The sequence below is a fragment of the Rhea pennata genome, chromosome 8 (genome assembly GCF_028389875.1).
Source record: "Rhea pennata isolate bPtePen1 chromosome 8, bPtePen1.pri, whole genome shotgun sequence".
Lineage (NCBI taxonomy): Eukaryota > Metazoa > Chordata > Aves > Rheiformes > Rheidae > Rhea > Rhea pennata.
This window is the reverse complement of record NC_084670.1, coordinates 26,024,474-26,050,351: the sequence shown is the minus strand read 5'-3', so window position 1 is coordinate 26,050,351 and position 25,878 is coordinate 26,024,474. Positions and strand designations below refer to the sequence as shown.

The 25,878-nt window shown below is 38.6% G+C and overlaps 1 protein-coding gene across 3 annotated transcripts in view; it reads right to left on the bottom strand.

Moving 5' to 3' along the window:
* Positions 1-3,163: 3,163 nt before the first annotated feature.
* KCNT2 (potassium sodium-activated channel subfamily T member 2) overlaps positions 3,164-25,878 on the bottom strand; it is a 155,825-nt gene continuing 133,110 nt past the window's right edge. For 2 of the 3 annotated variants that reach the window (XM_062581257.1, XM_062581258.1), the window contains 5 exons: positions 24,728-24,811; positions 23,144-23,272; positions 12,718-13,009; positions 8,368-8,452; positions 3,164-3,275 (listed from right to left, as the gene is read on the bottom strand). In XM_062581257.1, the coding sequence (XP_062437241.1) occupies positions 3,164-3,275; positions 8,368-8,452; positions 12,718-13,009; positions 23,144-23,272; positions 24,728-24,811 (702 nt within the window). Of the gene's footprint in view, positions 3,276-8,367; positions 8,453-12,717; positions 13,010-17,159; positions 17,181-23,143; positions 23,273-24,727; positions 24,812-25,878 lie in introns of all 3 variants that reach the window. The other variant, XM_062581259.1, reaches the window with a different exon arrangement.

Genomic DNA, 25,878 nt, shown 5'->3' with positions numbered 1-25,878 from the left:
TCAGTGATCATAACTCTTAGTTTCTGCATCCACTGAGTGAACTATCACCAGACAAAACTCCTCTGTTCAATTGCTATTTGGGCACACTGACTCCAGAATTTCAGCATACTCTCTCCAGCATAGCCTGGAGAGAACTGTTCCTCAGTCCGATGTTCAGGCAAGCTAGTCACGTATTGTGCTTCTGATATCACGATCAGAAGAAAGCATGTTAATACAAGACTACCTGCGGTGTGACCCTCAAAGAATGTCCTTCCTGGCCACAAAAGGAATGCCTCACTCGGTGTGAATGTAGATGCTTAGGATGGTTCTTGAAGGTTTGAAGTCCTGCTGGTTTGGAGTCTGTTTGTGAAGATATGCCAGTGGAAACAGAGCTGTTCTTCTCTCAACATCAAAGGCGATGTTTTTTGAACTGTGGTTCTTCATGGGTTATTAGAACTGCTGCTTCAAAAGATTTGTTCTTAGTTTTATGGTCTTGCTTATCTTCTGGCGGACTTTGAAGAAAATTGAATGTTGTATCTTATTCAAAACATTGCCTTCTGCTAATTCTGGAGAAGACTGCAGTCTGTCTCCAGTTGTCTTCCTGTTTGCTTTGAGCAAATCTTCTGGGGCTAATGTGCAATTTTCAATTCATTAAGCATGGGGAAGTATCAGGTGACATTAGGTCACTGTAGCTGAGCTAGGTGGAAAGATGGATTTACCTAACTGCTTGTTTCTGCTGGTTTGTAGGCTGTTAAATGGCAGGCACTGAATCCTAGCTGTAGATCTTGTAGCAGAGAGTCTTTAAATCTGTGGTAGGTACCTTATCCAGTTTACAAGGACCACTGGATGCCTGTAGACAGTATGTGTGGATCGCACCGAAAGCAGTCAGTCTGGCTTGCCAGCTGAAGGGTACCCTGTTTCTGAAATTCTGTCTGCCTGCTGCTGACTCTGTCAGAACAAGCCATCAGTATGAAACAAAGGATTCTTCTAACATTTTGGAAAAAACATTTTTTTTAAGAGCTCAAATGAAATTCTTTTATTTTGAGAAATCAACTAGAATTGAATTTTCTCACTAAAGGAATTAAAAATAGGTATTTTTTTCAACATAGTCCCTTCTGGGATAGCCAGGTCTTGTACACAATTCTGTTCCATGTACTGATTTTTTTAACTATAGACTGGATTCCAAGCAGCTGTGTAAATTTTATTTTTTCTCATGGTGCACTGAAGGGATGTGATATTTGAAATATTTCATCTTCAACTGTGAGTAACTCGACTAAATGACGAGTGTGCACAAAAAAAACCCACTGAATAATGGACTCTTAAGGAGAACTATTGAAACTATTCTGAAACATAGTACTGTGTTAATATGCTGATACAAAAAAAGTGCTGAGAAACTATGCTTTTCAGCTACCTTTTTTTTTCCCTCAAAGCTTCAACTTTTACTCTTCTGATGATCATAATGTGATGACTTCAGTCCACTCTGAGAATGCTGTAGGGTTCTTTGGGTGGTTTATTTTGTTTTTAATAAATGTGGCTTTAGGATTTCTGACTTAATAAAAAGTAGTTAAGTTTTAAAAGAATTGGGAAGAAGGGAGAGAGTAATAACAGATTTGGTGTCATTTCTAATGTGAGTGTGACTGGTTTGAACATCCTTCTACTGCTGATAAGCATACTCAGATCCACAAGTTGTTCGTCAGGCAATTTGGCATTTTATATTTTAGAACAAAAATAACAATGTAGCTGCATTTCCAAATAAAATAGAATGATTTTCAGACTCAAATTCTGTACATGTAGGACATCAAGAGAGTTCAAATCAACTTTGCAACTGTAGACTGGCAAATTTCTTGGAGCAGATGTGTATATATAGATGGTTGTAACAGTAGGGCTTTAAGTGTACTCTTTCCTCCTTCTGTAACAAATGGCAAATGAAGAATGTAATTTTGGAAGACCAGGTATAGGCATGCTTATTCTATGTAAATTCTGACCAAAACTTGTGGCATTCTGGTATCTGTAGGCTGGAGATCTTGTAGCAGCTTCAGATGTTTGACATTCTAGTAGATGCTTGTGTGCTAAATGCAAAAGCTGAGCAATTGAAATGACTGTGCCTCTTCATGTAACTTAGTATTCTATCCATTTTATGGAACGCGCAATAGCTTTCTTTAATTTTCAACATGACACAACTTCACATGAAAATGTATCAAATTTGTGGTAACAAACTGGGTGTGTATGTGCTTTGCTGGACAGCACTGGTTCTCCCATCTTGAGGAAGATGGGAAGGATCCGTAGTATGAAGTGTTTCCTAGAGGCATGCTCTCACTTTTTCATAATCTATACAAGCTTCTCACCAACAAATCACTCAGATTACAAGGGTTATATTCTACCTGAGCTACCACCGCATATGCAGAAGAGCTGCATTTACAGAATTCCTATATCCTTACAAAAGGAAGTCCTGCTTCTGTTGCTCTACAAACTACTATCATTTGAAATGCCTGTGTGAGATGATGGGACGTTTCCTCCAACTAGGCTCCTCTAAGTTGCATTCTCAGTGGACGTGCCTCAGATCAGAAAGTCTACAGTATGACTAGGCTGTGTTGTGCAACCTGATCCGTGTCCACAAAATTAACACCCAAGTCCCAGAAGCTACAATGGGACTGCTACTAGATTGTTCTAACATAAATGGATGACAAGCTAAGCTTGAAAATTATCTGAAAGGCTGGATTCTTGACACACAAAGCCTCATTGGCACAGACAGATATTAACATAATATTTACTACTAAAAGTTGTGCATGGTCTTTCTACAGGCATCAAGTGGCTTCAGGATGTAGGTCAGGAGCTTAGTCACTGACATGTTATCAATTTGATAAATGTACTTAGATTCTAAGTGAAACTTATTATGGAATCTGTCACTTCTGAAATCATTTGTTCATATTGGTTAAACAGCAATAGGTTTCATAACTCTATTAAGGTAACAAAGTTTGTTTACTGTATTGAGCAGGCTACAAGTCTGACAGTTTCTAAGATCAGAGTTTCTAGAGGCCATGTTTCTAAAGTTGGTCACTTACCACTGTCACTTTCTCTGGTTCCCAAATCCGAATGAAATGTACCATTCAAAATAGTTTTCAAAATGGTTACTGAAAACAACATAAGCATATAAAACTGTCTCAATTTTGTGATGAGCTACGTATCAAAGTTGTGTTTCTTCCCTGGTGTCTTGTCCCACCGCGTTGCAGAAGCTGTCCTTTCGGCTGGGTGCAGTATTTGGAACGTAAGCCAATGGATCAGGTCGGATCAAGTATCTGTTTTTTTAAAAAAAACAAATTAAAAATTAACTCTTAAGAAGACTTGGCATGAGCAAAGACAAAGTAATTTTCTACTGTTCCTGCTGTAGAAAAGATTTGAGGAAGAACTTAAGCCTTATTTTTGAAGATGCTTAGTCTAGTTCCTATTGGGTAACTTGGGTATAAACAGCTTTTTTTATTATTATTATTTGACATGAGTGGTATATGTTTTATCCATCTAAACATCATCTGCATATACTGGCCACATCCAAATCTTAATCTTTGGCTCCTGATACTGTTCCTACCTGACTGAGAGCAACTTTGATCTTTTAGGTATGTCTGCTCCATTCCTGGACATTGACTGCAGTTGTTGAACTCACAGTTTTGCCGGTAACCGTATTCTCTTATATATCCCCTCTCTTCATTATGCCTTGAAGAGCAGACAAGTGCTCCACAGACTTATTTCAAGAAGGATTTTTGTAAAGAAACCAGGGATACTTCTTGACACTATGCTCAATAAATAAAAAACCACAATGTTGGTAAGCTTAGTGTGGGCTGACTGTGTGGAGATGGACCCTTACTTTGAGAAAGAACTCCGTATTATTAAGGAAAATGCCTCATGAGTTAAATTTAAGTTCCTCAGTGAGTATTTCAGATCACTTTCCTTAGGATAAGGACGGAAGAGCTTCCCATTAATTTGTAAGTGTAAACTCTACTGTCTTGTCAGCTGTCTCCATTGACAAACTAAATCTAAAAAGTTCTTGGCACTGACTCAGTAGCTGTTTTGTACTACTGTGGACTAATACATTTCAATCTTCTGAACTGTCAGCCTGTGCCTTCCAAAGCTACTATGTTCATAAAAAGAAGACAAGTGACTAGATTCGATCCTAGTATTTTAAATTTGGCCAAAGATGTGCAGTAACATTGAAGGCAGTGAAAACTTTATTTTCAAATCCTGTTTTTGATCAGTTTTTGCAAAGAAAGAAATGCAAGAAAACAAAATGCGAAAGAATCTTCTCTCTCACATCCTGGAAAATGTTGGTGCCACATATGTTTCTGTCCTCCTCAGCCAAATGAAACTCCTAGCATTGATAATGCACATACAGAATGTAATCTGCATACTTTCTGGTTCTACAGTGAATGAGAAATTTTTCTGATTATCTGTAGGCTATGATAGAGAAACTAGAAGTCCATGTAGTGCTTGCGAAGTTTTGAAGTATTTTTTTCAGTAGCTCTGGAGAAGCAGCCGTTTAAAAAAAAGGCTATGAACTTCTGCCGTTTGGTATCCAAAGGTATCCAGACTGATAATCAGAATATTTAGAAGAATCCTCAAAAAAAGTGAATTGGGAAATATTGATTAACTGAAACTAACGTGGTCTAAAAGCGTGTGAGCAACTGTTGCCATCCGTCCCACAGGGCTGCCTTATTTCACCAGCTCGCCTCGTAACAGTGCAGCAGGCTGTTAGTGGCTCCTCAAAGCACGGGCCTCCAAGTCCATGGGCTTTTCTTTTCGGTACCCACCATAAAGTCAATTCTCATCTCCATGACCATGATTTAGAAAGACTACCTACCTGTATTACCTTGATATTATTTCAGTTTTTCTTGACTAAAACAGTGTTTTCTCTCTATAGGGCTTGTTGCTACAATCAAATAGCCTCACCTTTTTGTATAAACAACAAAAAAAGGCAGTTGTCTAAATCATGCTCTCATGCCATCTATTTGCTTAATGACAAAGATTTAGTACTCTTGCTTTATAACCTTTGACATCTAAGTTTATTCCGATTTCCCTAGCACTACTTAAATGAAACTGGTAAACTTCTGTTTGTGGGCCAGAAGCAATGAAACTGAGGAGTCATGGAAAAGTCTGCTCTCTCCTGTAAAAATACTATCATCAGTAAGGTTGGAAGGGACCTCTGGAGATCATCTAGTCCAACCTTCCCTGCTCAGCAGGGTCACCTAGGGCACGTTAGACAGGGTTGCATCCAGGCGGGCCTTGAATATCTCCAGAGAAGGAGACTCCACAACCTCTCTGGGCAACCTGTGCCAGTGCTCCGTCCCTCTCACAGGGAAGAAATTCCCCCTCACGGTCAGGCAGAACTTCCTGTGCTTCAATTTCTGCCCACTGCCTCTTGTCCTTTTGCGTGGTGCTACTGAAAAGAGTCTGTCCCCGTCCCCTTGACACCCTCCCTTCAGGTACTCGTACACACTGATAAGATCCCCCCTCAGCCTTTTCTTCCCCAGGCTGAAGAGGCCCAGCTCTCACAGCCGTTCCTCATAGGGCAGGAGCTCTGGCCCTCTCATCATCCTTGTAACCCTGCGCTGGACTATCTCCAGCAGCTCCGTGTCTCTCTTGTACTGGGGAGCCCAGACCTGGATGCAGTCCTCGAGATGAGGCCTCCCCAGGGCTGAGTAGAGGGGCAGGATCACCTCCCTCGACCTGCTGGCCACACTCTTCCTAATGCAGCCCAGGAGACCATTGGCCTTCCTGGCCACAAGGGCACATTGCTGGCTCATGGTGAACCTGTCATCCACCAGCACTCCCAGGTCCTTCTCTGCAGAGCTGCTCTCCAGAAGGTCAGCCCCCAGCTTGTACTCCAAATTAAGAATATTCTAAATGCATGAAAAATCTTATTTTTTTCCATGATTAATATTATTATCCTTTCTAGTGTAGAGAGGCAGGATAGTGAAATCTCTCGCTGTGCTAGCAAGTGGGTAAGATGGGGAGTACCAGTGCAATGGCTTGATTTAGCTGAATATGAGAACAGATGACTCAAATATGGACTGTCATTCCTGGTTCACATTTATAGCTCATTTAATACTGAGTTAGATTCAGGCATAGCTGAATATATACGGCTGTTATATAGTCTGCATGTATCTTTACTCACTTAAGGCATTGGAGCAAGTTTAAGGAAAAAAATTTGAAGGCCTAAGAAACTAAATTTCATTTCTGTTATATTTTGTTTTGGAGAAATAGTTTTTCTTAGACTCTGGCAAAAATTCAGATTTTTTTTTATTATTATTTCTTATTTAGACTAAGCTAAACCAAGGATTTGGTTTAGTAATTTTTAGTCTTTTTTTACTTTTAAAATTCAGGAAAAAATTACTTTTTTTACTTCTAGAATTTAGAAAAAAGGAATTTAGGCTCTGAATCACAAGTAACTCTGTAATAGGTAATCCATAGAAGTGCACAGTATTACCTTAGTCATAAGCCTTAATGAAACTGTCGAAGTTTGTCTATTTTGGTCAACAGCTGCTAGAGCTCTGAAGGTTTATGACTGGATTTCTTACTGCTGCCAAATCTCTGTGATCATCTTTGTCCCCGTCCCTATCATTGACGATGACACTTCTTTATATTGTGCTAGTTCAAATCTGTATGTTATTTAATATAACTGCAATAAACTAGAAGTATAATATCATACTGAATGCTAAGGACTTGTAAAAGGCATATAGGTTTGAGAAATCAGAGAATGAAAGTTAAATTTACAGCACTTAAAGTACATGCTTGTTTTATTTTATTTTATTTTTTAAATCATCAATATGCACAGAAGTGTGATTCAGATGGGGTTAGGTCATGCTGACCTAAAAATGCACTCTTCTGACAAGTTAGATGAATGACTGGAAGAAATCTGGAAAATATACTATGAGGTGGGAGGAGGTATAGGCATAGTCTGGCAAATGTGCCAGCTTATCAGCAGGAAGGATAAAAAAAAACAAAAAGCCTTTTACTTGCTCAGGACTGTTGTGGTTAAGGGAAAAGCTCTGTGGAAAGCGAACAATCTTTTCTTTGCCTTTCCACTAATAATTCTCCACTGCATGAGGGTGAACTGGCTGCCTAGTTGAGAGAACTATGATCAAGCAAAGTAATTATCTGGATAACTGAAGTATTAACTATTATCCAGATACCAATACCACCTTTTCTGTGCCAGTTTAAAAAATAAAGAAGTCTCAGCCTGAACGCACCAGCTGTGAAGTCAAGTCTCCTTAAACATTAAGGAGTGAATACACATCAAGCTCAGGTAATAGTATGCACATTTACAGGTTATTTCTTAGTACACATCATACTAGGGAGTTCCATAGCAATGAAAATATTATTTCAAGGCATTTCAGCAGGTTTTATGACAACTTCCTTTATATTTGATATAGTTATTATTTTGCTATGCTTTTCAAATACCACAGTGCTACACAGCACTGCTTTCCCTCCTTCCCCCCACTCCTCCCCCTACTGTTACACTACTCAGGTCAAACAGTTTTCCTCCTTGTGAATAGGAAGCCTGACAGGTCAGCACTAGTGTGGAGGTGCAGCCCTTGGTACAAATGGGCTGTGTGGTTTCCTTCCCGTGGAGCAGGTAGGGTATGGTAATACAGCAATGCAGAGGCAGGAGATAGAAATTGTATTTATAGGTTTAACCCTATATCACGAGGGTCGAGCTGTCAGGGCCTGAACATTGCAGTCACATCAGACTTCAGTATGTGAGAATGCCTGATAATCATCTGAAAGGCTTGACTAGTTCAGACTTTGTGTTCACCTATTTCTTTTTCATACATTCTGCGAAATTCCTTTTAAGTAAGGGAAAAGAAACCTTTTCTGTGTTAAGGTCTTGCTTAACACAGGTCTTGCTGAATTATCTTAGGCTATTAATTGCGTGTAGGTCTCCCACCATCTTTGCTGAGAAGACTGCTCTTTACTTTAAAGGTCTTTGAATCCATAAAGGACAATCTTACTTAAAAACATAAATCTGAAGGGTTGATCTTTCTCTTAAGACTAGCTGGCTAAATTAAAAGCAAGAATATTAATTCTGTGAAGCTATCCAGCAGACTTGTTTATACTTTCTTTAATACATAAAGAGAAGGAATCACCAGAGAATATGGAGACAAAGGATTATCAGAAAGAAGTTGTGTGTGTGTATACATATAATCTATGTATATACACACACATTGTGTGTGTATACACATGTAAACAATATATAAAACAAATTTCTGTTTACATAAAACCTCCATCTTAATTTTTATTGTTTTGCAGGTGCAGTTTTCTTCTAGCAGGAAGGTATTAAAGTAAAATTGAGGCAAAAGTGCAAACTTTGCAGTTTGTTTTTTTTATGTATTAACTTACACTATGTCATTAAGTTCCAGTCTTGTATCTGGAGAGGGATTGATCAGGATGTAAGAGAGGGTGTTCTGATGATCATTCATTTCATCTAAAGGACAAAAAAAAAGATACCAGATTAATTATCTTGTTTACAAAGAAATTGTCAAGAGTATTATTTATGGCAAACTAATTCAATAAAAGATCATCCTTGGTTCATAGAGCTGTCAAAGATAGTGTCAGATGTCAGTCAAAGTGATCTGATAAGTTTCATGTATTTCTTTCAAATATACTCAGTCTGGAAGGGACCTCAGGGAGGGGGGTTCATCTCCTGCTCGAAGCAGGATCATGTGTGTTTGCTTTCTAAAACCTCAGTACAGGTTTCTATTGCTTCATGTTGCTCTTCACGCCAGAATCAGTGGCGGCAGATAAGTTCTATGGAACAAATACTTCTGCAGGTGAAGAACATATTATCCTTATTTCACAGCAATTTATCTGTGCGATCAGTATAAACGTTCTTCAACTACACTTTTCATCTCTCTTTATAAGAGCATGCTGTGCTTCAGCAGATAGTCCTATGGGTTTGAAGGAATAGGGAGACTAAAGTTTCTACCTCACACTTAACGTGCAGCAGAACTTGTAAGGAGACGCTCGTTGTGAAGGTGAGTTAGAGAAGGATGCTGCTGCTGACAGAGGGAGAAGGAGCCGTGACAGTGTGACAGTCCAAGACAGAAGCTGTGTGTGTAGAACTGTGATGTTTTGGGGATGTTTCTGGCATGTGCCAGAGCTTCAGTTCTTCAATTCTGGTTTTCTTGCCTTATCCTTGCCTCAAGAATAATGAAATAAGGAATTAACTTAATAAGGTATAATAGTTCATGAAATGTACTTTCTTTTTGACTGTTCTAAAAACTTTGTTTTGCATTTTTTGCACTCACAGCAACTTTTAATGCAACACAATTTCATTTTAAGGTCTATCATGTATCTTTGGTTGGTATTTGGGAAGTAGGGATTTTCATCTTCTGTTGGAATTAAGTCTGAGTGATAGCCAATGCTAAACACAGTTGCATGGCATTTCCGTCTGCTTTACAAATTTATCAATGTGTTTTTCCACTTTCCATGTGTATCAAGTGATGTTACCTTTTTCCTTTTATGACTCATGCCAATTGGTTAAAAGCAGAAAACTATATAAATATAAATTGATATTTCTTGTTATTTTTAACCATTCTCCTAATGATACATTGCAAATGAAGTAGATCTTGTCATTGGTGTGTTGAAGGGGTTAAGGTTTTGTCTAGTAGTGTCTTACTATACTGTTGTAGCTGATATTTTAGTATATTTGTTTAGCTTTCTTTTTGGTACATTCCCTGGAGTGTTGCAAGGAGATGATCTTAATTTGGTCAGCCTTTAAAAAAAAATAAAAATAAAAATAAGTGAGAGGAGGCATTTCTTCTTTGCTAATTTCTCTTCAGCATCTTAGGGAAAATCATTTGAAACAAAACAATTCTAACTTAATTTTTTATGTAATTGAAGCACTCTTGATATTCTCTCTGTAGGCTGAGAATTACTATATTGGGTGTTTTCTAGTATGTGTGGTTTTTATACATTCTTGTATCATGTATTTTTGCACCAGTGTAAGTACATCTGCCTAGAAAACAATCAGGTAAACTCATACAGACTCTTAGTACGGATGCAATTAATGCAGCTGAAGTAATGTTTCAGATTACAGCCTATTGCTTTAAGGTTAACCTGATGCAAAGTATTGTAACAAGTACAAGCACACGTACCACTACACTGGCCTAATTATGCCTCTACTAGAGGTTTGTACTGCCAACAACATATTGTGTCTGGTTTGAATTAAACGATTTTGGCATTAACTGAACTTAAATTGGAGATCTTGGGGGTTGTTAGGCTCAACATGAAGAGTGCTGAAGACCAGGAGATTGACTTTAGACATCATGCCAGTATGAGCAGGTACATAAGGGGATGTGGTTCTTTCCCTAATTGTTTTTTCATTGCTCCTGGCACTTGCTAAGAGAGAATACTAAGGAGCGTCTGCAGCTCCTGCAGGGAACTGGCCTGGTGCCTGCTGTTTTGAAAGAACAGGGAGATTAAAAAGCTTCTACTATGTGCTTAAAATGTAGTGGAATGAGTGAGGATTGAGCTAGCTCTAAAGGTGAGTGAAAAGCTGATGTGATTTCTCACTGAGTGTGAGGGGGGCAGAAGGATAGCCGTGGGAATGTGACGGCCCAGGGCTGCGACTGGCTGTGTAAAACCAATCCGTGTGCAGACTGCAGGTGTTGCTGTGTTGATCAAAATAGCAGCTTTCTCTACAATGAGACATATCTGTAAAAACAGGGAAGGGATAACGAAAATTTCTAAATGAGATACATTGCAGGTAAATATCATTGGGTGAAGCAAGCCTATCAAGCTTTGGCTGTTCTGTGGGTGTTGTAGAAGTGAATTGAATTTGAAAAATGAAATTTACTGTTGGATCTTAACTGGGATTTTAAGAGAAAAGCAGGGATCCACTGAAGTTTTCTTGTGACTTATTAATATGAAGCAAGTTTACAGTACTTTCCTGTGGCTGATCAAATGTTTTGGGGATCTATATGGCTTTTGGAAAACATTTAGCTGTGATTCTTCCTGCAGAGAGCCATATAGTGGGGTTAGTAAGTGGGAATAGTAATTATCCAGTTAGGGTGCAGGAAAAAGATTGTTATATAATGCCAATCTACTCTGAAAACAGGTTACACGTTTATTTCCATATTTCTCTTATTCAGTAGAGTTCTGCCTAGTTACTTGATTGAGCCCTGTGGAGGCTAATGAATCTAAAGTGAAAATTAGGTGGAACTGTGTTCTGGCATGCACAGTCAGTGACAACAACTTTAATTGCATTTTGATTTGACTAAGCTAGACAGAACTGGGATAACTCCCAGGCCACACAACAATAAAGCTGTGGAATAAACCTCCACAGATGCTAAGAGCTGTCACAGAACTTGCATCTTTGTCTCTTCCTTTTGCTTCATAAAGCCGTTTCAGTGTTATATACCCATCAAATAGATATAAATAAAAATAAAAAATTATGGTTTATTTGCTAAAATAATTTATGCACCTCTTCTGAAAGCATGAAAGAGCAGAAAACAACCCAGAGTAGTGTTTAGTTTAGTGTTTCTTAATGCATAACTTGAAAATGTTTGCATGCTACTGTGAGGATGGTGGAGTATCAACCCAAGAAATATGTAAATATGAATTCAAATTATTTAAGTGGAAGTTTTCCTTATGAGATGTTATCCAAATGTAAACCATCTTTTAGCTCACAGAAGTCTGTTATTTGTAAAAATCTTGTACTAGTAAATTGTTAGCAAGTTACTTTTAATTTTGTATTTGACTTCTTCAGTAAACCAGTATTGCAAGACTGTCCTTCGGTTATGAATCCAAAATGGATGAAGCAGGCTTCATTCAGCTGGTGTCTGCCAAGTCTAACTGAACATTTTTTTTTTTTTTTTAATTCCTCTAGGAGTAACTAAGCCTGGTGCAGACTTTGCAACTATGTTAAGAAAATCCAGGTAACGGGTAAAATAGAAACTCCTTTTGGAAAAAGGATGCAGAATTTCAGGCGATGGCAATTTTTTTTCCATTCCTTGATTCACTTGTCAAATAATTCTAGAGAAATAACTATTCTCTCTAAAACTTCACATTAAGGATGGCTAAGAAAAGATGGATATTGCCACCAGTTCTCCGAAAGTATGACTTATGACTAAACAACAGACATGATAGGTTAACTCATGGCTTTTTGTGCTTTCTAGACTTAACTCTTTTGATCCAGTTGCCAAGCAGCTATGTTTGCATATATTAATAAAGATGTCACAGAACTCTATCAATAGCTTTAAAAAGACAGCATTGGCTTTGTTGGAAAAGGAGTTGTTGGACACAAACAGCACATACAGACTTAGTGAAACACTCTTCAATGACTAATGTGACACCTTTTCACTTCTTTTAAAAAAAAAATTAGGAGGAAAAAAAATCCTCACGTATGAGTGAACTTCACAACAGTTCCCTCTCCATTTATATTTCAGTGTGTGTTCAGTTGTTCATTGATGGGGAATGTTTATATATTCAGGTTATACATATCATATATGCAAAATATAACTGACTGACATGCAGTCTTCTGAGTTTTTCATCTGAAAACAGAAATTGACCATAATAGAATTGATTTTTTTTTTTTAAAAAAAATCCATCAGGTTTTCCTCAGTAAAAAACATAACATTACCATAAACTTTGTATCATTTATGGCAGCCTTAGTTTGTAGAAGATTAAAAATAAGTATGTCTGGTATAATACCAATATTTATTAATAAAAGTATTATAGTAATTATACCGTATCCTGCTGGAGAAAGGCCCAAATGCTTCATTCTGTTTTTCACAAGTTCAGCAAGTTCCTGTCTTTCTGACCTCTTGTAAAGGTTCATCCGCTGCTGGCTTATCTTCTCCGCTGTTTTACCAGAGTGTCTTGGGACTTTCCTGCTCAGCCGTCGGGCCCACTGCATGCTTTTTCGTCGTAACAAGGGATGATCTGACTGATCACTGGATGTTGAGTTACGATGATTACTACGATAATGAACTTGTTCTTTAGTGTCTTCCCATTCTTCCACACTGATAGAGATTTGAGACTTGAAAGAAAAATGATAGGAGGGTCAGGGCTTTAAGAAATGGAAACAGAAAAAGACATTGTCTCCTCTTGTCAATATGGCATTTGAACATGTGTTTTGGTTGTGGTGGAGCTGAGGGAATTTAACTGTTGATGCTTAGCAAGCATCGCTGAATTGGGCATCCTGTACTAGAAACTTTGACCTGTTATGTAAAATACTCACTTATAATGTAAATATATTTCTCAGTTGCCAAATCAGTTACACATTATTTAGCGCTTGATCTTCTTGATTCTGAAAATAAGGATTCTAGCTGCATTGTACTGCATTTCCTAAATCTAGATATCTGTTCTGGATCAATTGTCTGCATTCTTCCAAGTCTTTGCATATTTTGAGAAATCCAAGTTATGTAACTGCTTTTTAGAAATATATTGTGGATTCATTAAGTAACAGTTCAACTTTGCAAAATTGAGTGCCCTGTTTAAGACCACAGGTGAAATGTGACTCAGCTATTTCTCAAATTCCCAAGCGTTTCTGACTTCCCAGCTCTTGATTTATGGAACACCTGTGTGGTTCCAGGATGCTCCTACAGAGCATTGATAAGTCCTTGATGTGGTAGAGGAGCCAACAAGGCAAGGGGTGCTGCTGGACCTTATACTAATGAACAAAGAAGGACTGGTTGGTTGGAGATGTGAAGGATAGGGGCAGCCTTGGCTGCAGTGATCATGAGTTCAGGATCCTGCAGGAAGGAAGCAGGGCAGTAAGCACTATCACAACCCTGGACTTCAGGAGAGCGGACTTCGGGCTCTTCAGGAACCTACTTAGAGGAATCCTGTGGGTTAGGAAGGGGGAGTCCAAGAGAGCTGATTAATATTCAAGCATCACTTTCTCCAAACTCAAGAGCTGTGCATCCCTATGAGTAAGAAGCCCAGCAAAGAGGGTGGAAGACCTACATGGATAAGCAAGGAGCTCCTGGCAAAACTTGGACAGAAGAAGAAAGTACACAGAATGTAGAAGAGGGGACAGGCCACTTGGGAGGAATATAGGGACACTGTCAGAGTATGCAGGGATGTGATGAGGAAGGCTAAGGCCCATTTGGAATTAAACCTGGCAAGGAATGTCAAGGACAACAAGAAGGACTTCTTCAAATACGTCAGTAGCAAAAGGAAGATTGGGGAAACTGTGGGCCTATTGCTGAATGGGGGTGAGTGCCCTGGTGACAAAGGATACAGAGAAGGCAGAGTTACTGAATGCCTCCTTTGCTTCAGTCTTCACTGCTAAGGCCAGCCTTCAGGAATTCCAGACCCTGGAGATGAGAGCAAAAGTCTGGAGAAAGGAAGACTTTCTCTTGGCTGAAGAGGATCAGGTTAGAAACCGTTGAGGCAAACTTGACACCCACAAATCCATGGGCCCTGATGGGATGCACCCATGAGTACTGAGGGAGCTGGTGGGATGTCTTTGCCACTCTCCATCATTTTTGAAAGGTCATGGAGAACTGGAGAGGTGCCTGAGGACTGGAAGAAATCCAGCGTCACTCCAGTCTTCAAAAAGGGCAAGAAAGAGGACCCAGGAAACTACAGGCCAGTCACCTCCATCGCTTCCATCCCTGGAAAGGTGATGGAACAGCTCATTCTGGATGTCATCTCCAGGCCTATGGAGGACAAGAGGGTGATCAGGAGTAGCCAGCATGGATTCACCATGGGAAATCCTGCTAATCAATGTGATCACCTTCTATGACAGAATGACTGGCTGGGTAGAGGAGTGGAGAGCAGTGGATGTTGTGTACCTTGACTTCAGCGAGGCTTTTGACACTGCTCCCATAACATCCTCCTAGAGAAGCTCAGGAAGCGTGGGTTAGACGAGTGGACAGTGAGGTGGATTAAGAACTGGCTGATTATAATCAGTGGCACAGTCTAGTTGGAGGCCTGTAGTTAGCAGTGTCCCTCAGGACTCAATACTGGGTCCACTCTTGTTCAGCTTACTCATTCATCAATGACCTGGATGAGGGTCATTGCACCTTCAGCAAGTTTGCTGATGATACCAAGCTGGGAGGAGTGGCTGACACACCTGAGGACTGTGCTGCCATTCAGAGAGACCTGGACAGCCTGGAGAGTTGGGCAGAGAGGAACCTCATGAGGTTCAACAAGGACAAGTGCAGAGCCCTGCACCTGGGGAAAACTAGCCCTAGGCACCAGTACAAGCTGGGGGCTGACCTTCTGGAGAGCAGCTCTGCAGAGAAGGGCCTGGGAGTGCTGGTGGATGACAAATCGACCACGAGCCAGCAATGTGCCCTTGTGGCCAGGAAGGCCAATGGTCTCCTGGGCTGCATTAGGAAGACTTTGCCAGCAGGTGGAGGGAGATGATCCTGCCCCTCTACTCAGCCCTGGGGAGGCCTCATCTCGAGGACTGTGTCCAGGTCTGGGCTCCTCAGTACGAGACATGGAGCTGCTGGAGAGAGTCCAGCGTAGGGCTACGAAGGTGATTAAGGGACTGGAGCCCTCTGAGGAACGGCTGTGAGAGCTGGGCCTCTTCAGCCTGGGGAAGAGAAGACTGAGGGAGGATCTTATCAATGTTGAAAAATACCTTAAGAGAGAGTGTCAAGAGGATGGGACCAGTCTCTCTTCAGTTGTCCCATGTGACAGGACAAGACGCAATAGGCACAAACTGAAACACAGGAAATTCCACCTGAATATGAGGAAGAGCTTCTTTACCATGAGAGTGACAGAGCACTGGCACAGGTTGCCCAGAGAGGTTGTGAAGTCTCCTTCTTTGGAATATATTCAAAACCTGTCTGGACATGAACTTGTGCAATGTGCTGTAGGTGACCATGCTTGACCAGGGGAGTTGGACTAGATGATCTCCAGAGGTCCCTTCCAACTTGAACCATTCTGTGATTCTGTGTGTCTGATGACAGGGAGGTATGCCACAGCTTTCAGCATGACTTGGGGCACCCCTTGCAAAGGAGGAAATCCATAGTTCCTACATGCAAGCAAAGTTATGTTGTTTTTTCACCATGGTAGTAAGAACAACAAAAAAGACTTAGAAGGGCCAGTATCTGGCCAATATCTATTGCTGTAGCTTCCTCATGGTACCCAGTGCCCAAGTATGATGAATAGCATGTTTGTACAAACACATACAAAGGTACTGAAATAAATCAATGGGCTACAGACGCAGTTGTAACATACACCAAAAGAACATAGGGAATGTAACAGAAAACATTTCAACAGACAACTTTAAAATTCTTTTAATTTCATTGTCAAATTTAATTTTTTTCCAGAACTATTTTATAATGCTGAACTATCATTGTGATCTTTGGAAAGTAAGTCTTTTACTGATATTGAAGTAATACAAAATAGTGGAGTCCTCATTGGAATCAGTGCAATCATATTAGCAAGTTACTGATGAGTGATTTCAGGAGGTTGAATGTGTATGTATGGGGAAACAAGCCTGAATAAAATTGTATAAAACAAAGCTTACCTAAAGTGAAAAGTAAAGCTGGCTCTGTTAATATGAATTGAAAGAACAGAAAGAGTTCCTACAAGTGATTTGTGAACAAAGCAATTTTCTCTGAAGAACTACTGATTTCTTGATCTCTGAGGTTCTAAGGGCCATTCCCCTTTCAAAAAATAAACAAAATTCTGAAGGCAAGATTCTGTTGTCCACATCAGTGTTGGATATAATCTTTCTGTAAGAGGTCCATTTCTTTCTCTGTCCCCCCCAATCTGTAGAGTTCCTGGAGTCTATAATTTATAGTTCAACTTGAGCAAGTCTGACGGTGTGAGGAAGACTACCCCCTCCCTTGCATTGACTAACTCTTATTTACAGCAGACTAAAGACAATCTGTTCCCTCTAGAATTCCATAGGGACATGCCACCTAGCTCCACAGGGCCTCTCTGAAAGTCCCAGTTTGTCAGCTTTCAGATATTTAAGATGTTTGTGTGAAGAACAATGATGCTTTGAGCTTTATTTAATCAAAGATGATCCATTGCATAGTTTCATTTCCTACAAGTGCTATTGAAAAATGAGTACGTTGCTGTGTATGTAAAAACAGGTGGGCACTAATCAAATATGCTGTCACAAAATGCCTATATTAATCCAATTCTGTTTTTTTAAAACTAGTAAGGATTTTGTTGCCTGGCTTAAGCTTGGAAACAGGCAGATGGTAAACAAGTACTTGTGAAGCCATTTCTCCTGACTGACAAAGGAAGAGGAAAAGGAAAAAAAAAAGACAATTTAAGCAGAAGTGAATCTAAAGGAGCAAATGCGGATGGCTCAACAGCAAGCACAGAAAAAAATTACACAGTAACGAGGAAGATTTCTTATCTCCTTTTTTTATGAAATGGAAATAGTTTGAATCATATGACCATATCATTAAGTGGCATGGTAGATGTGCCTTGTTATTTAGCAACTAGACCAGTGGAAACGTCCTTTCTTTTTTAAGGAATAATAGCTATCCTCTTAGACTGACAAGGGCTTCTGATTTGGCTAATTGAAGCTTTTTTTTTCTTCTTTTCTTTCTCTTTTTTTTTTTTTTTTTTTTTTTTTAAGGAGAGCCTCTACATAAAGCAATACTAATACTTGCATTTTTGTATTCTTACTTGAGTTATCCATTATCTGATAGCTTTGGGGAAACTATAGTAGTCCAGTACGAATGGTTTGCTATGTCTGTTTCAACTCAAACTGAAATACATTTTGGAGGTTTACTGAGTTTAAACTACAGTTTGAAGCAATTCATTCATGAGAAAAATTAGCAACTCATTTCTCTCTTTCTCCACTCTCATCCTACAATACTTTAAAGCTTTTTTTTTTCTGGCTTAATATATATTGAAAAGCTTTAGCTTTTAATAGTTCAAATGATCGCTCATGCTAATATTGTTTTACTAGTTAAACTAGTTGTAAGTTCCTCTATCGCTGGCAGAATTACTCTGCAGAAAGATTACAGCTTTCACCATATGCGGGATCTACCTATAAAGATACCAGAAGAAGAGCTAGGTGTGATGGTTTCATAAGTGCCCACCCCTAAAAGCAAGAAGCTGCTGAAACGTCTAGGTAGGAAAATATCACATTCACAACCTTGAACTTTCTTTTTTTCTTCCTCTCCTTTTAAAAAAAAGAAAGTTACCAAATCTTTTGGGCTTCAATTAATAAACAAAGACAGTTCCACTCTTCCCCCTTTAATCCAATTTGAAAATTTAACTAGAGATTTTTTTTTTAACTCCAATTCTTCCTCTGATTTAATTAAAACTCTGCCTTTCAAATTACCTGTGAAACCTGGTAATAAGTAACAGCTGGACTTCTTATCTATTTTGTTCCAGGCTGGTTTCAGTGTCTATTTGAATGTTTTAAGAAATTGCTTCTTTGTGAAAGATAATTATTAGTTATCTTGAAATAAATCTGGGCCTAGTCTAATCAGGTATTTCAACACTTGAGCAGCTACACAATTACGGGCTCCAGAGGTTCCCAGTGTTACGGTAAAATTGTGAATTTTCAGTTAAGCACCATTTAACTTTTACAGGTGCCTGATGGTCCCAGGCCTTGTTCTCAGAAAAGCAGTTGAAAGGTATTTGTTTAACCATTTTTTAACTGAAAAATAACAAGCTTTGCCTCAGAGAGCTATCTGAGTGTGAGTTTATGTCAAAAAAGAAAATCACACAGAAAAGATGACTGCTAATCTTATAGCTACCTCTCCTGTATAAATGCTGTGTGCCAGTTAGTAGAAATTTCTTAAGAATATCTGAAAGCATGAGAAAATACAGAGGGGAAGAAAAGCCACCAAATGGGTTCTTTGCAATAGATTGTAAGCTTGTTTCTCTGGCTTCTAGGAGCTGCAGCTGTGAGCATGAGGATAAAGCATTAATATTACTTCTTATTTTACTCCTCTACACTTACTGAATTCTTAATCTGGCTTGTGCTCTGCTTTGGTGAGAGCTGTAGCTTTTTTTTTCTTTTCTTTTTTTTTTTTTTTTTTTTTTTTATGTTAGTAGTGATGCCTATATTCTCCAAGGGATGGTTTTGATGGATTATGCTAGTGCTGCTATGTTGAAAAATATCATCTGCCAGTGCTGTAGTGGCACAGATGACTGGCTGAGCTGTACAAGCCACCTGGAGAGCTATGGGTGCTCTACAAAGACTATAGGGAACTTGGTGGAGTCGTGCATAGACTTTTGTAATCCTTATTTTTAAATAAACCTTAACTGAATGTCTGTACTTGCTTCAAAATAAAACTTACAGGTAGTGGCTTAATGTTTTATAATTAATGCTTACATAAACAAATGGCTTGTAGATGGGGGGGGGAGCAATATAAATCAAATGTAAAAATCAGTAGTATAGTACAAAAAAAAACCATAGTTATATATTTGCATTGTGAAAAATGTCTGGGCTCTCAACAGGTATATTAAGAAAGGCAGTCCCTCCCCCTCCCTTCTAGATAGGTGAAGAGTTTGAGAATAAAAAGAATATTTTCAGGTGCATTTAAACAAAACAAGAAAAAAGCAGAGAGAAGTTGAGCTAGCTCCTGTTATTTAAGTAATAGTTATTTTATAGCTGAAAGTGCACTATTTCATTCACTAACCTTTCCAGTACAACTGAAATATTTCTTACCTGTACTTTAAGAATAAAATTCTATAGAAAGGTAAGGGTGCTCTGCATTTCTAAGTTTAGGTATGCTATGAAAACAAGCAACTTTGTTTTCACATTCTTAAAGTTCTTCTGGATACAAAAGGCTTGTGCTGTTTTAATATCACATGTTGGAATAGTTAAATTCCTTGTTTTACTGTAATGTCACTGTCTACTCAGAATCCTAGGTTTAAAATACACACAGAGACCTGGATTCATAACCACTGCTGATCTGCACAGTGTGGTTTGGGCAAGTCAGTTGTCACAATTATTATGTAATGCAGCTCAGACATTTCATCTGCAGTCATTTTGGCACCAAGGTATAGAAGCTATATGTGCTGTAGTTTTAGTAAAATGGTTAAACAAACATCCTCAAAGTTCTGTGTGTCATTTTGGAGCGTAAATAATTAGGAGCACAGTCAGTGGGAACAACCATTGTGCAGCAGAGAGGAGTATTATCTCTCATACCACTGCATAAAAACATTTTAGACAGGTGGTCGTTTTAAAAAAACCTACTTGTAGTGAGAAAATCATATGGAACCTGAAGAATGATATCTCAGGTAGAACATCTAGAAGAACATACCATTACTGCAAATGAATAAATAGTAAAACAAATTTAAAATCAATCCCAAATTCTTGAATTTCCATTAGCATAGAGGGCTGGAAAATGGAAATATACTTTCATGACAGGTTTTGCTTCCAGCTTTTGTCACAAATGTTTGATTCGCTTTTATTATAAACCTGTTTAGGACATATAACAGGAACCTGTAAAGTGTGGAAATTACTGATAATGGGATGGTGCCTTTCTAAACTGGTATAATGTATGGGTGCAAAAATCTGTTCTAAGTAACAAACTGATTGAAATGGTCATGTTATAATGTTGTGTTATCCTAAATGTTGGCATGGGGTTAATCTGCATCATATTTTAAGTTTGAATGTCGCTGAGTCTGTCACTACTGGTTTGGGAAAAAAAAAAAAAAAAAAAGCTGAATGGAAGGTACTTAGTCAGTAGCTGAGTAGCAGCCACTCCTGAAAACTCTGAATGGCTTAGCACCTTGAAAAAGCCAACTTTCAGTGTTTATAAAGGAACTGAAACTTCTTATGCAGAGTCTGGTAACTGTCACACACCTTATCAGAATCACTAAAATGGGACAGAACATTCTCAGCTAGCAGCTCCACTAAGACTCCAAATATTTTCATGAGTTTGGGTTTACTTTAGTGTTGTTTTGCTACAGTTGTTTGGTTCTACATCTCTGAAATTAGGCTTTTAAAGCCTATTGTTCAGTAAAGCAATTATAACTAAGGAAATACATACATAATATTGTTCCTATAAAGATAAAGGGAACTCACTGTGTATGTTATTGTTAAGATAGAACTATAAAAGGAATTATTCAGTTTGTAAAATGAATGTATGGGACAACTAAATTCATGCATCTATATAGAGAAATGACCTATTTTTTCAAAAGTGCTTAGGGCAGTTCTCATTAATGTCCTACCTCAGGACCATTAAAAATCACTTTAGTCATTTTTGGAGCTCTATTTTTATTTGTATTTTTAATGTATTAAGTTCTTGTTTAAACAGTCAATTTTTTAACAATTCAGAATTAGGTAGTGCTATGATGTCATATTAATTATGACTTCATAAGACATAATTAGTGAATTAATGACTTCAAAATATGCAGTGGCCATTGCATTTGAGCTGTTTTAGCCTAAAGCTTTGCATTTAGTTTTTAAATAATAATGCTTCTGCAGAAGCTTTCCAAAAGGAAAAAAAATCATAGGTCTGTAAGGGAGTAAGCATGAAAAAAATCAGGGGAAAAAATCAGAAGTGTGCATGTACTACTTGCAAGCCAATGTCCGAATGGCAGCAGTCAGTTTTGAAAGCATTTACAGAACCTCAAAGAACAGAGATTGGACATGTTTGAAGTGTTTAGTTTTGTTGACAACAGTTACCAAATATGGTTGAGAAGGGAATGTGAGAAAGATTAGAAACTCAGGGTACAAGTAAACCTTCTGATGATTAAAGAATAATTGAAAAAGAATGTGACAGAATGAAGATTATAAAACCATTTCAAGCAATTTGGGGTTTGAGATTTTGAAGTTCAAAATATCTTTATTTTTTCAGGCAAAATTAAGTGTAAGCTACAGTTGTATAATCTTAGTGTGTGGATTCTGGCAGAAGTTACCATCACCAGCATGTAGATTTAAATAGTCAAGAAACACGGTTGTTTTGTCATTCTGTCATGTATAGGTATTGAGAGACTCATAGAATCATAGAATCAGGAAGGTTGTAAGGAAACTCTGGAGATCATCTAGTCCAACCTCCCTGCTCAGCAGGGTCACCTAGAGCAAGTTAGACAGGGTTGCATCCAGGCAGGCCTTGAAGATCTCCAGAGAAGGAGACTCCACAACCTCTCTGGGCAACCTGTGCCAGTGCTCCGTCACTCTCACAGGGAAGAAATTCCCCCTCATGGTCAGGCAGAACTTCTGTGCTTCAATTTCTGCCCACTGCCTCTTGTCCTTTTGCGTGGTGCTACTGAAAAGAGTCTGCCCCCGTCCCCTTGACACCCTCCCTTCAGGTACTCGTACACACTGATAAGATCCCCCCTCAGCCTTCTCTTCCCCAGGCTAAACAGGCCCAGCTCTTGCAACTGTTCCTCATAGGGCAGGTGCTCCAGCCCTCTGATCATCCTTGTAGCCCTATTCTGGACTCTCTGCAGCAGCTCCATGTCTCTCTTGTACTGGGGAGCCCAGACCTGGACGCAGGACTCGAGAGGAGGCCTCCCCAGGGCTGAGTAGAGGGGCAGGATCACCTCCCTCGACCTGCTGGCAACAGTCTTCCTAATGCAGCCCAGGAGACCATTGGCCTTCCTGGCCACAAGGGCACATTGCTGGCTCATGGTGAACTTGTCATCCACCAGCACTCCCAGGTCCTTCTCTGCAGAGCTGCTCCCCAGAAGGTCAGCCCCCAGCTTGTACTGGTGCCTAGGTGGCAGACATATATACATACATGTATCCAAAAATTACCAGTTTGGCAGCTAAATGCAGAGAGATCCCATAATATTTTTAGTAACACTGATTTATTCTCTAGTTGCTGATTTCTAGTTAGAAATTCACATAAATACTGAAATGCCAGCTCTTGTGGTATAACATAACCCTCCTGTGGCATACCTGCTGCAAGATCTGGTCACACAGGTTGCTGGACATTGCCATTAGTCAGTATATGCAAGTTCAGACTAGAGCTAGCTATTACTTGTCTTACCTGTGCCTAAGCTGTCCTCTCTGATTAATCAGTTCCCTATACACAAGCACTAGAATAAAAGTCAGTATGTAGCCTGGGTCTGAGTATTCATGAAGTCTGAACTTGAATGCGAGTCCTGTGTACGTGATTATGTCCATGTAGCTAGAGGGATTGTAGGGAGACCTGGTGTGGGGTATTGGAATTCTCTGTGTTTGCAGATACTGCATTCCCAGTATCCTTTTATTAAGTATTTCATGTATCTGTAATCAAATCCAAAGAAAAAGTATAGTAAACTGACATACCTCAGATGTTGTAAGCTTTTGGGATTCTGTTCTATAGACCCCAATTGGTATGTCTCCTGTAGAAGAACAAAGTTTCTGATACAGTCTGGCGTATGTCCTAATCCATAGATCCTCTTCTGTTATTTTCATCTGAACAAATAATAATAGGAAGGAAGTTTTAATTTCATGAGAGCTCATCACTTGTTCACTCTACTACTGATCAAAAAATTTACACAGCAGCTAGTAGTTACCATTATTGTAGTATTGCCCCTTTAATACAGAAAAAAAAATCTGAAATTTCTATTAAATTTGTAGACACTGTCCCTTTTCTTTGTTCTCTACCTTATGGGGATTTATTTCTGTGAAATGGCTGCGTCTTATGAAATGACTTCTGTCTTTTTATAGTTTTAAAATTAAGTGAAAACTTACGTGGCATCTCTCATCCAATGTTCATATGTGAGTAAACTGAAAAGAAAAAAATGACCTAGGCACTGGTAGTAGTTTAAAAAAAAATGGTAATGCACAGACCAAAGAATGTAGGATTATTCTGAATGCTGTGAGCTATCTGTTCTTTAGACCAGAAGTTGAGCATTTGCAGAGAGGAAAGGGGGAAAGTAACTTGAGAATTATTGCCTATATCTTGTATATCTATATCCATGTATCTTGTATGTATAGTGGTGTTAATCTCAAATGCTCCATGACTATCGCACTAGTTTTATGGCAAGATACTCGTGTGTCTGCAGTGTGGGCCCCTTACCCGAGGTTCAACTGTCTTGTGTTTCACTATAACCACAGTTTAATGACTGAACAGAAAGTAAGTGTTGGGTATTTTTAAACACTTCTTAAATCAGCATTGGTTTAGCAATTTCAGGAAAATTTGCAGGAATAAGTTCATTTTTGAGAGCAACATCTTGCAACTCTTCAAACTTTGCCAGAAGGCAACTGGTAAATAACTTCTATTCATTTACTTGCCACTGAGGCGATGGGTGTGGGAGAAAATGAAAGGAGGGTAAATTCATCCACTTGAAAACGTATTTGACGATTACTGACATACATGACAAGATGACTTTCATACTTTGATTCCTAAATTAAATTCATCTAGGATATGCATCTTTATATAACATCCAGTCCTGTCCTTTATTACTTCTAGTAAAAATTAGTGCAGTGGAATAGCATAGGTAGTAAGTGCTAGCTGGCTTTATAATTTAGCTAATACTTGCTGCTTTCTAATACTTGAAATTTTTAAATTCAGTTGTCAAACTGCCATTGTTATTTCATATAAAATAATTTACTCTTTTCCAATTTTTCCTCTGTCTTTGCTATTTTCCTTTGCATCTTAAAGAATGTACTGGATTTTCTTCTTGGGATGGGAATAGGGATTTTTTTTTTTTTTTTTTTTTTTTGCTTTGGAAGTAATTAAAATGGGAAAGTCTTCTACCTAATTTTCGTGATTTCTTCTCTGATGAAAAAGGAAACAGATGGCCTTTCTTGGACTTTCATAAGAGAAACCACTCCACAAAGAAAGTAGTGGCATTTTGCAGATGGTAAAGAATCTTCTCTGGTACTTTTTATTAATCTGATTTTATTTATTTATTTTTAACTTACAGAACAAAGAAACCCAGATCCTGGTGTGGTATCAAGTCCCAGCAGAAGTCGTGTGATAGAGATCATATAATCTTTCACAAATGACTGCAACGTTTTTAAAAAGAGAGAAGAAAGAAAGAAAAAAGCTTTAATGAGCAGACAAGCAGGTAACCATGAGCAGCATGTGAATTTCAAAGAAATTGTACATATATATAATGTGTGTGTACGTATATAAAATTTTATATAAATATTATATATTTACAATCACTCTCTTATGTTAACAGCAATTTAGAAATAGCTATTTCTTTGAGTGTTGAATCTATTGACAGAGAATAAGGTTTCCTATTTGATTCTTGGTGTGCATGAATTGCACACACAGGATTTAGAGACTAAGGCATAATAAGGATTTTTTATAGCAATATGAAAACTAACAAAGATGAATCAATATAAATAAGGTGTTATTATAATTTCATACATAATAAGCCTATCTTCTGTGTAAAAGAAATGCTGTCTTATGGTTCTACGGAGCTGCAGCACTGAGTAGTGGATGATACTAAGGGAAGACTGCTATTATTTTAATCCAAACTGGAAAAGTTTGCCGCAGTCAATCCACCTGTTTTTTAGGGTAGATCTGCCTTATCTCAGGTCAGGCTTGTTGAGCTACTGACAGAAGGGTTTTGCTGATTGATTAGAAGGTAGAAATTAGAGATGACTAACCAAATTAAATGTAAGAGCATAGCCTAATGCCAGAGAGAAATATTGGATAAACATGTGAAAATCACAGATGTGCCTTCCTATCAGCTGGGCTACTGGAATGAGAGGGCCATATGCATGCTCTGCTAACTGTGGGAGGGCTGTTAACCTGCCTTAAATGCTGCCCCACTATATTTAAGAGGTGGCAATGATCAGTTGTCTCTGGACTACAACTTGACTTGCAGCTAGTGGCTTTGGCTCAATGCAAATATGGAGCTGGGAAATACCACTCAATAAAGGAATGTAACACCTTATGAAGGTGTTCTGTAAATCCTTTCTAAAGATTTATAATATCTGAATTAATTGAAACACTACGTATCAAATTTAATTGCTCAACTCTTGAGTTTAAACAATTTTAGTTAAACTAATGCAAAAAGCAATGTATTGCACTTCTTTCAGTTTAAACTTTACTTAGTCTG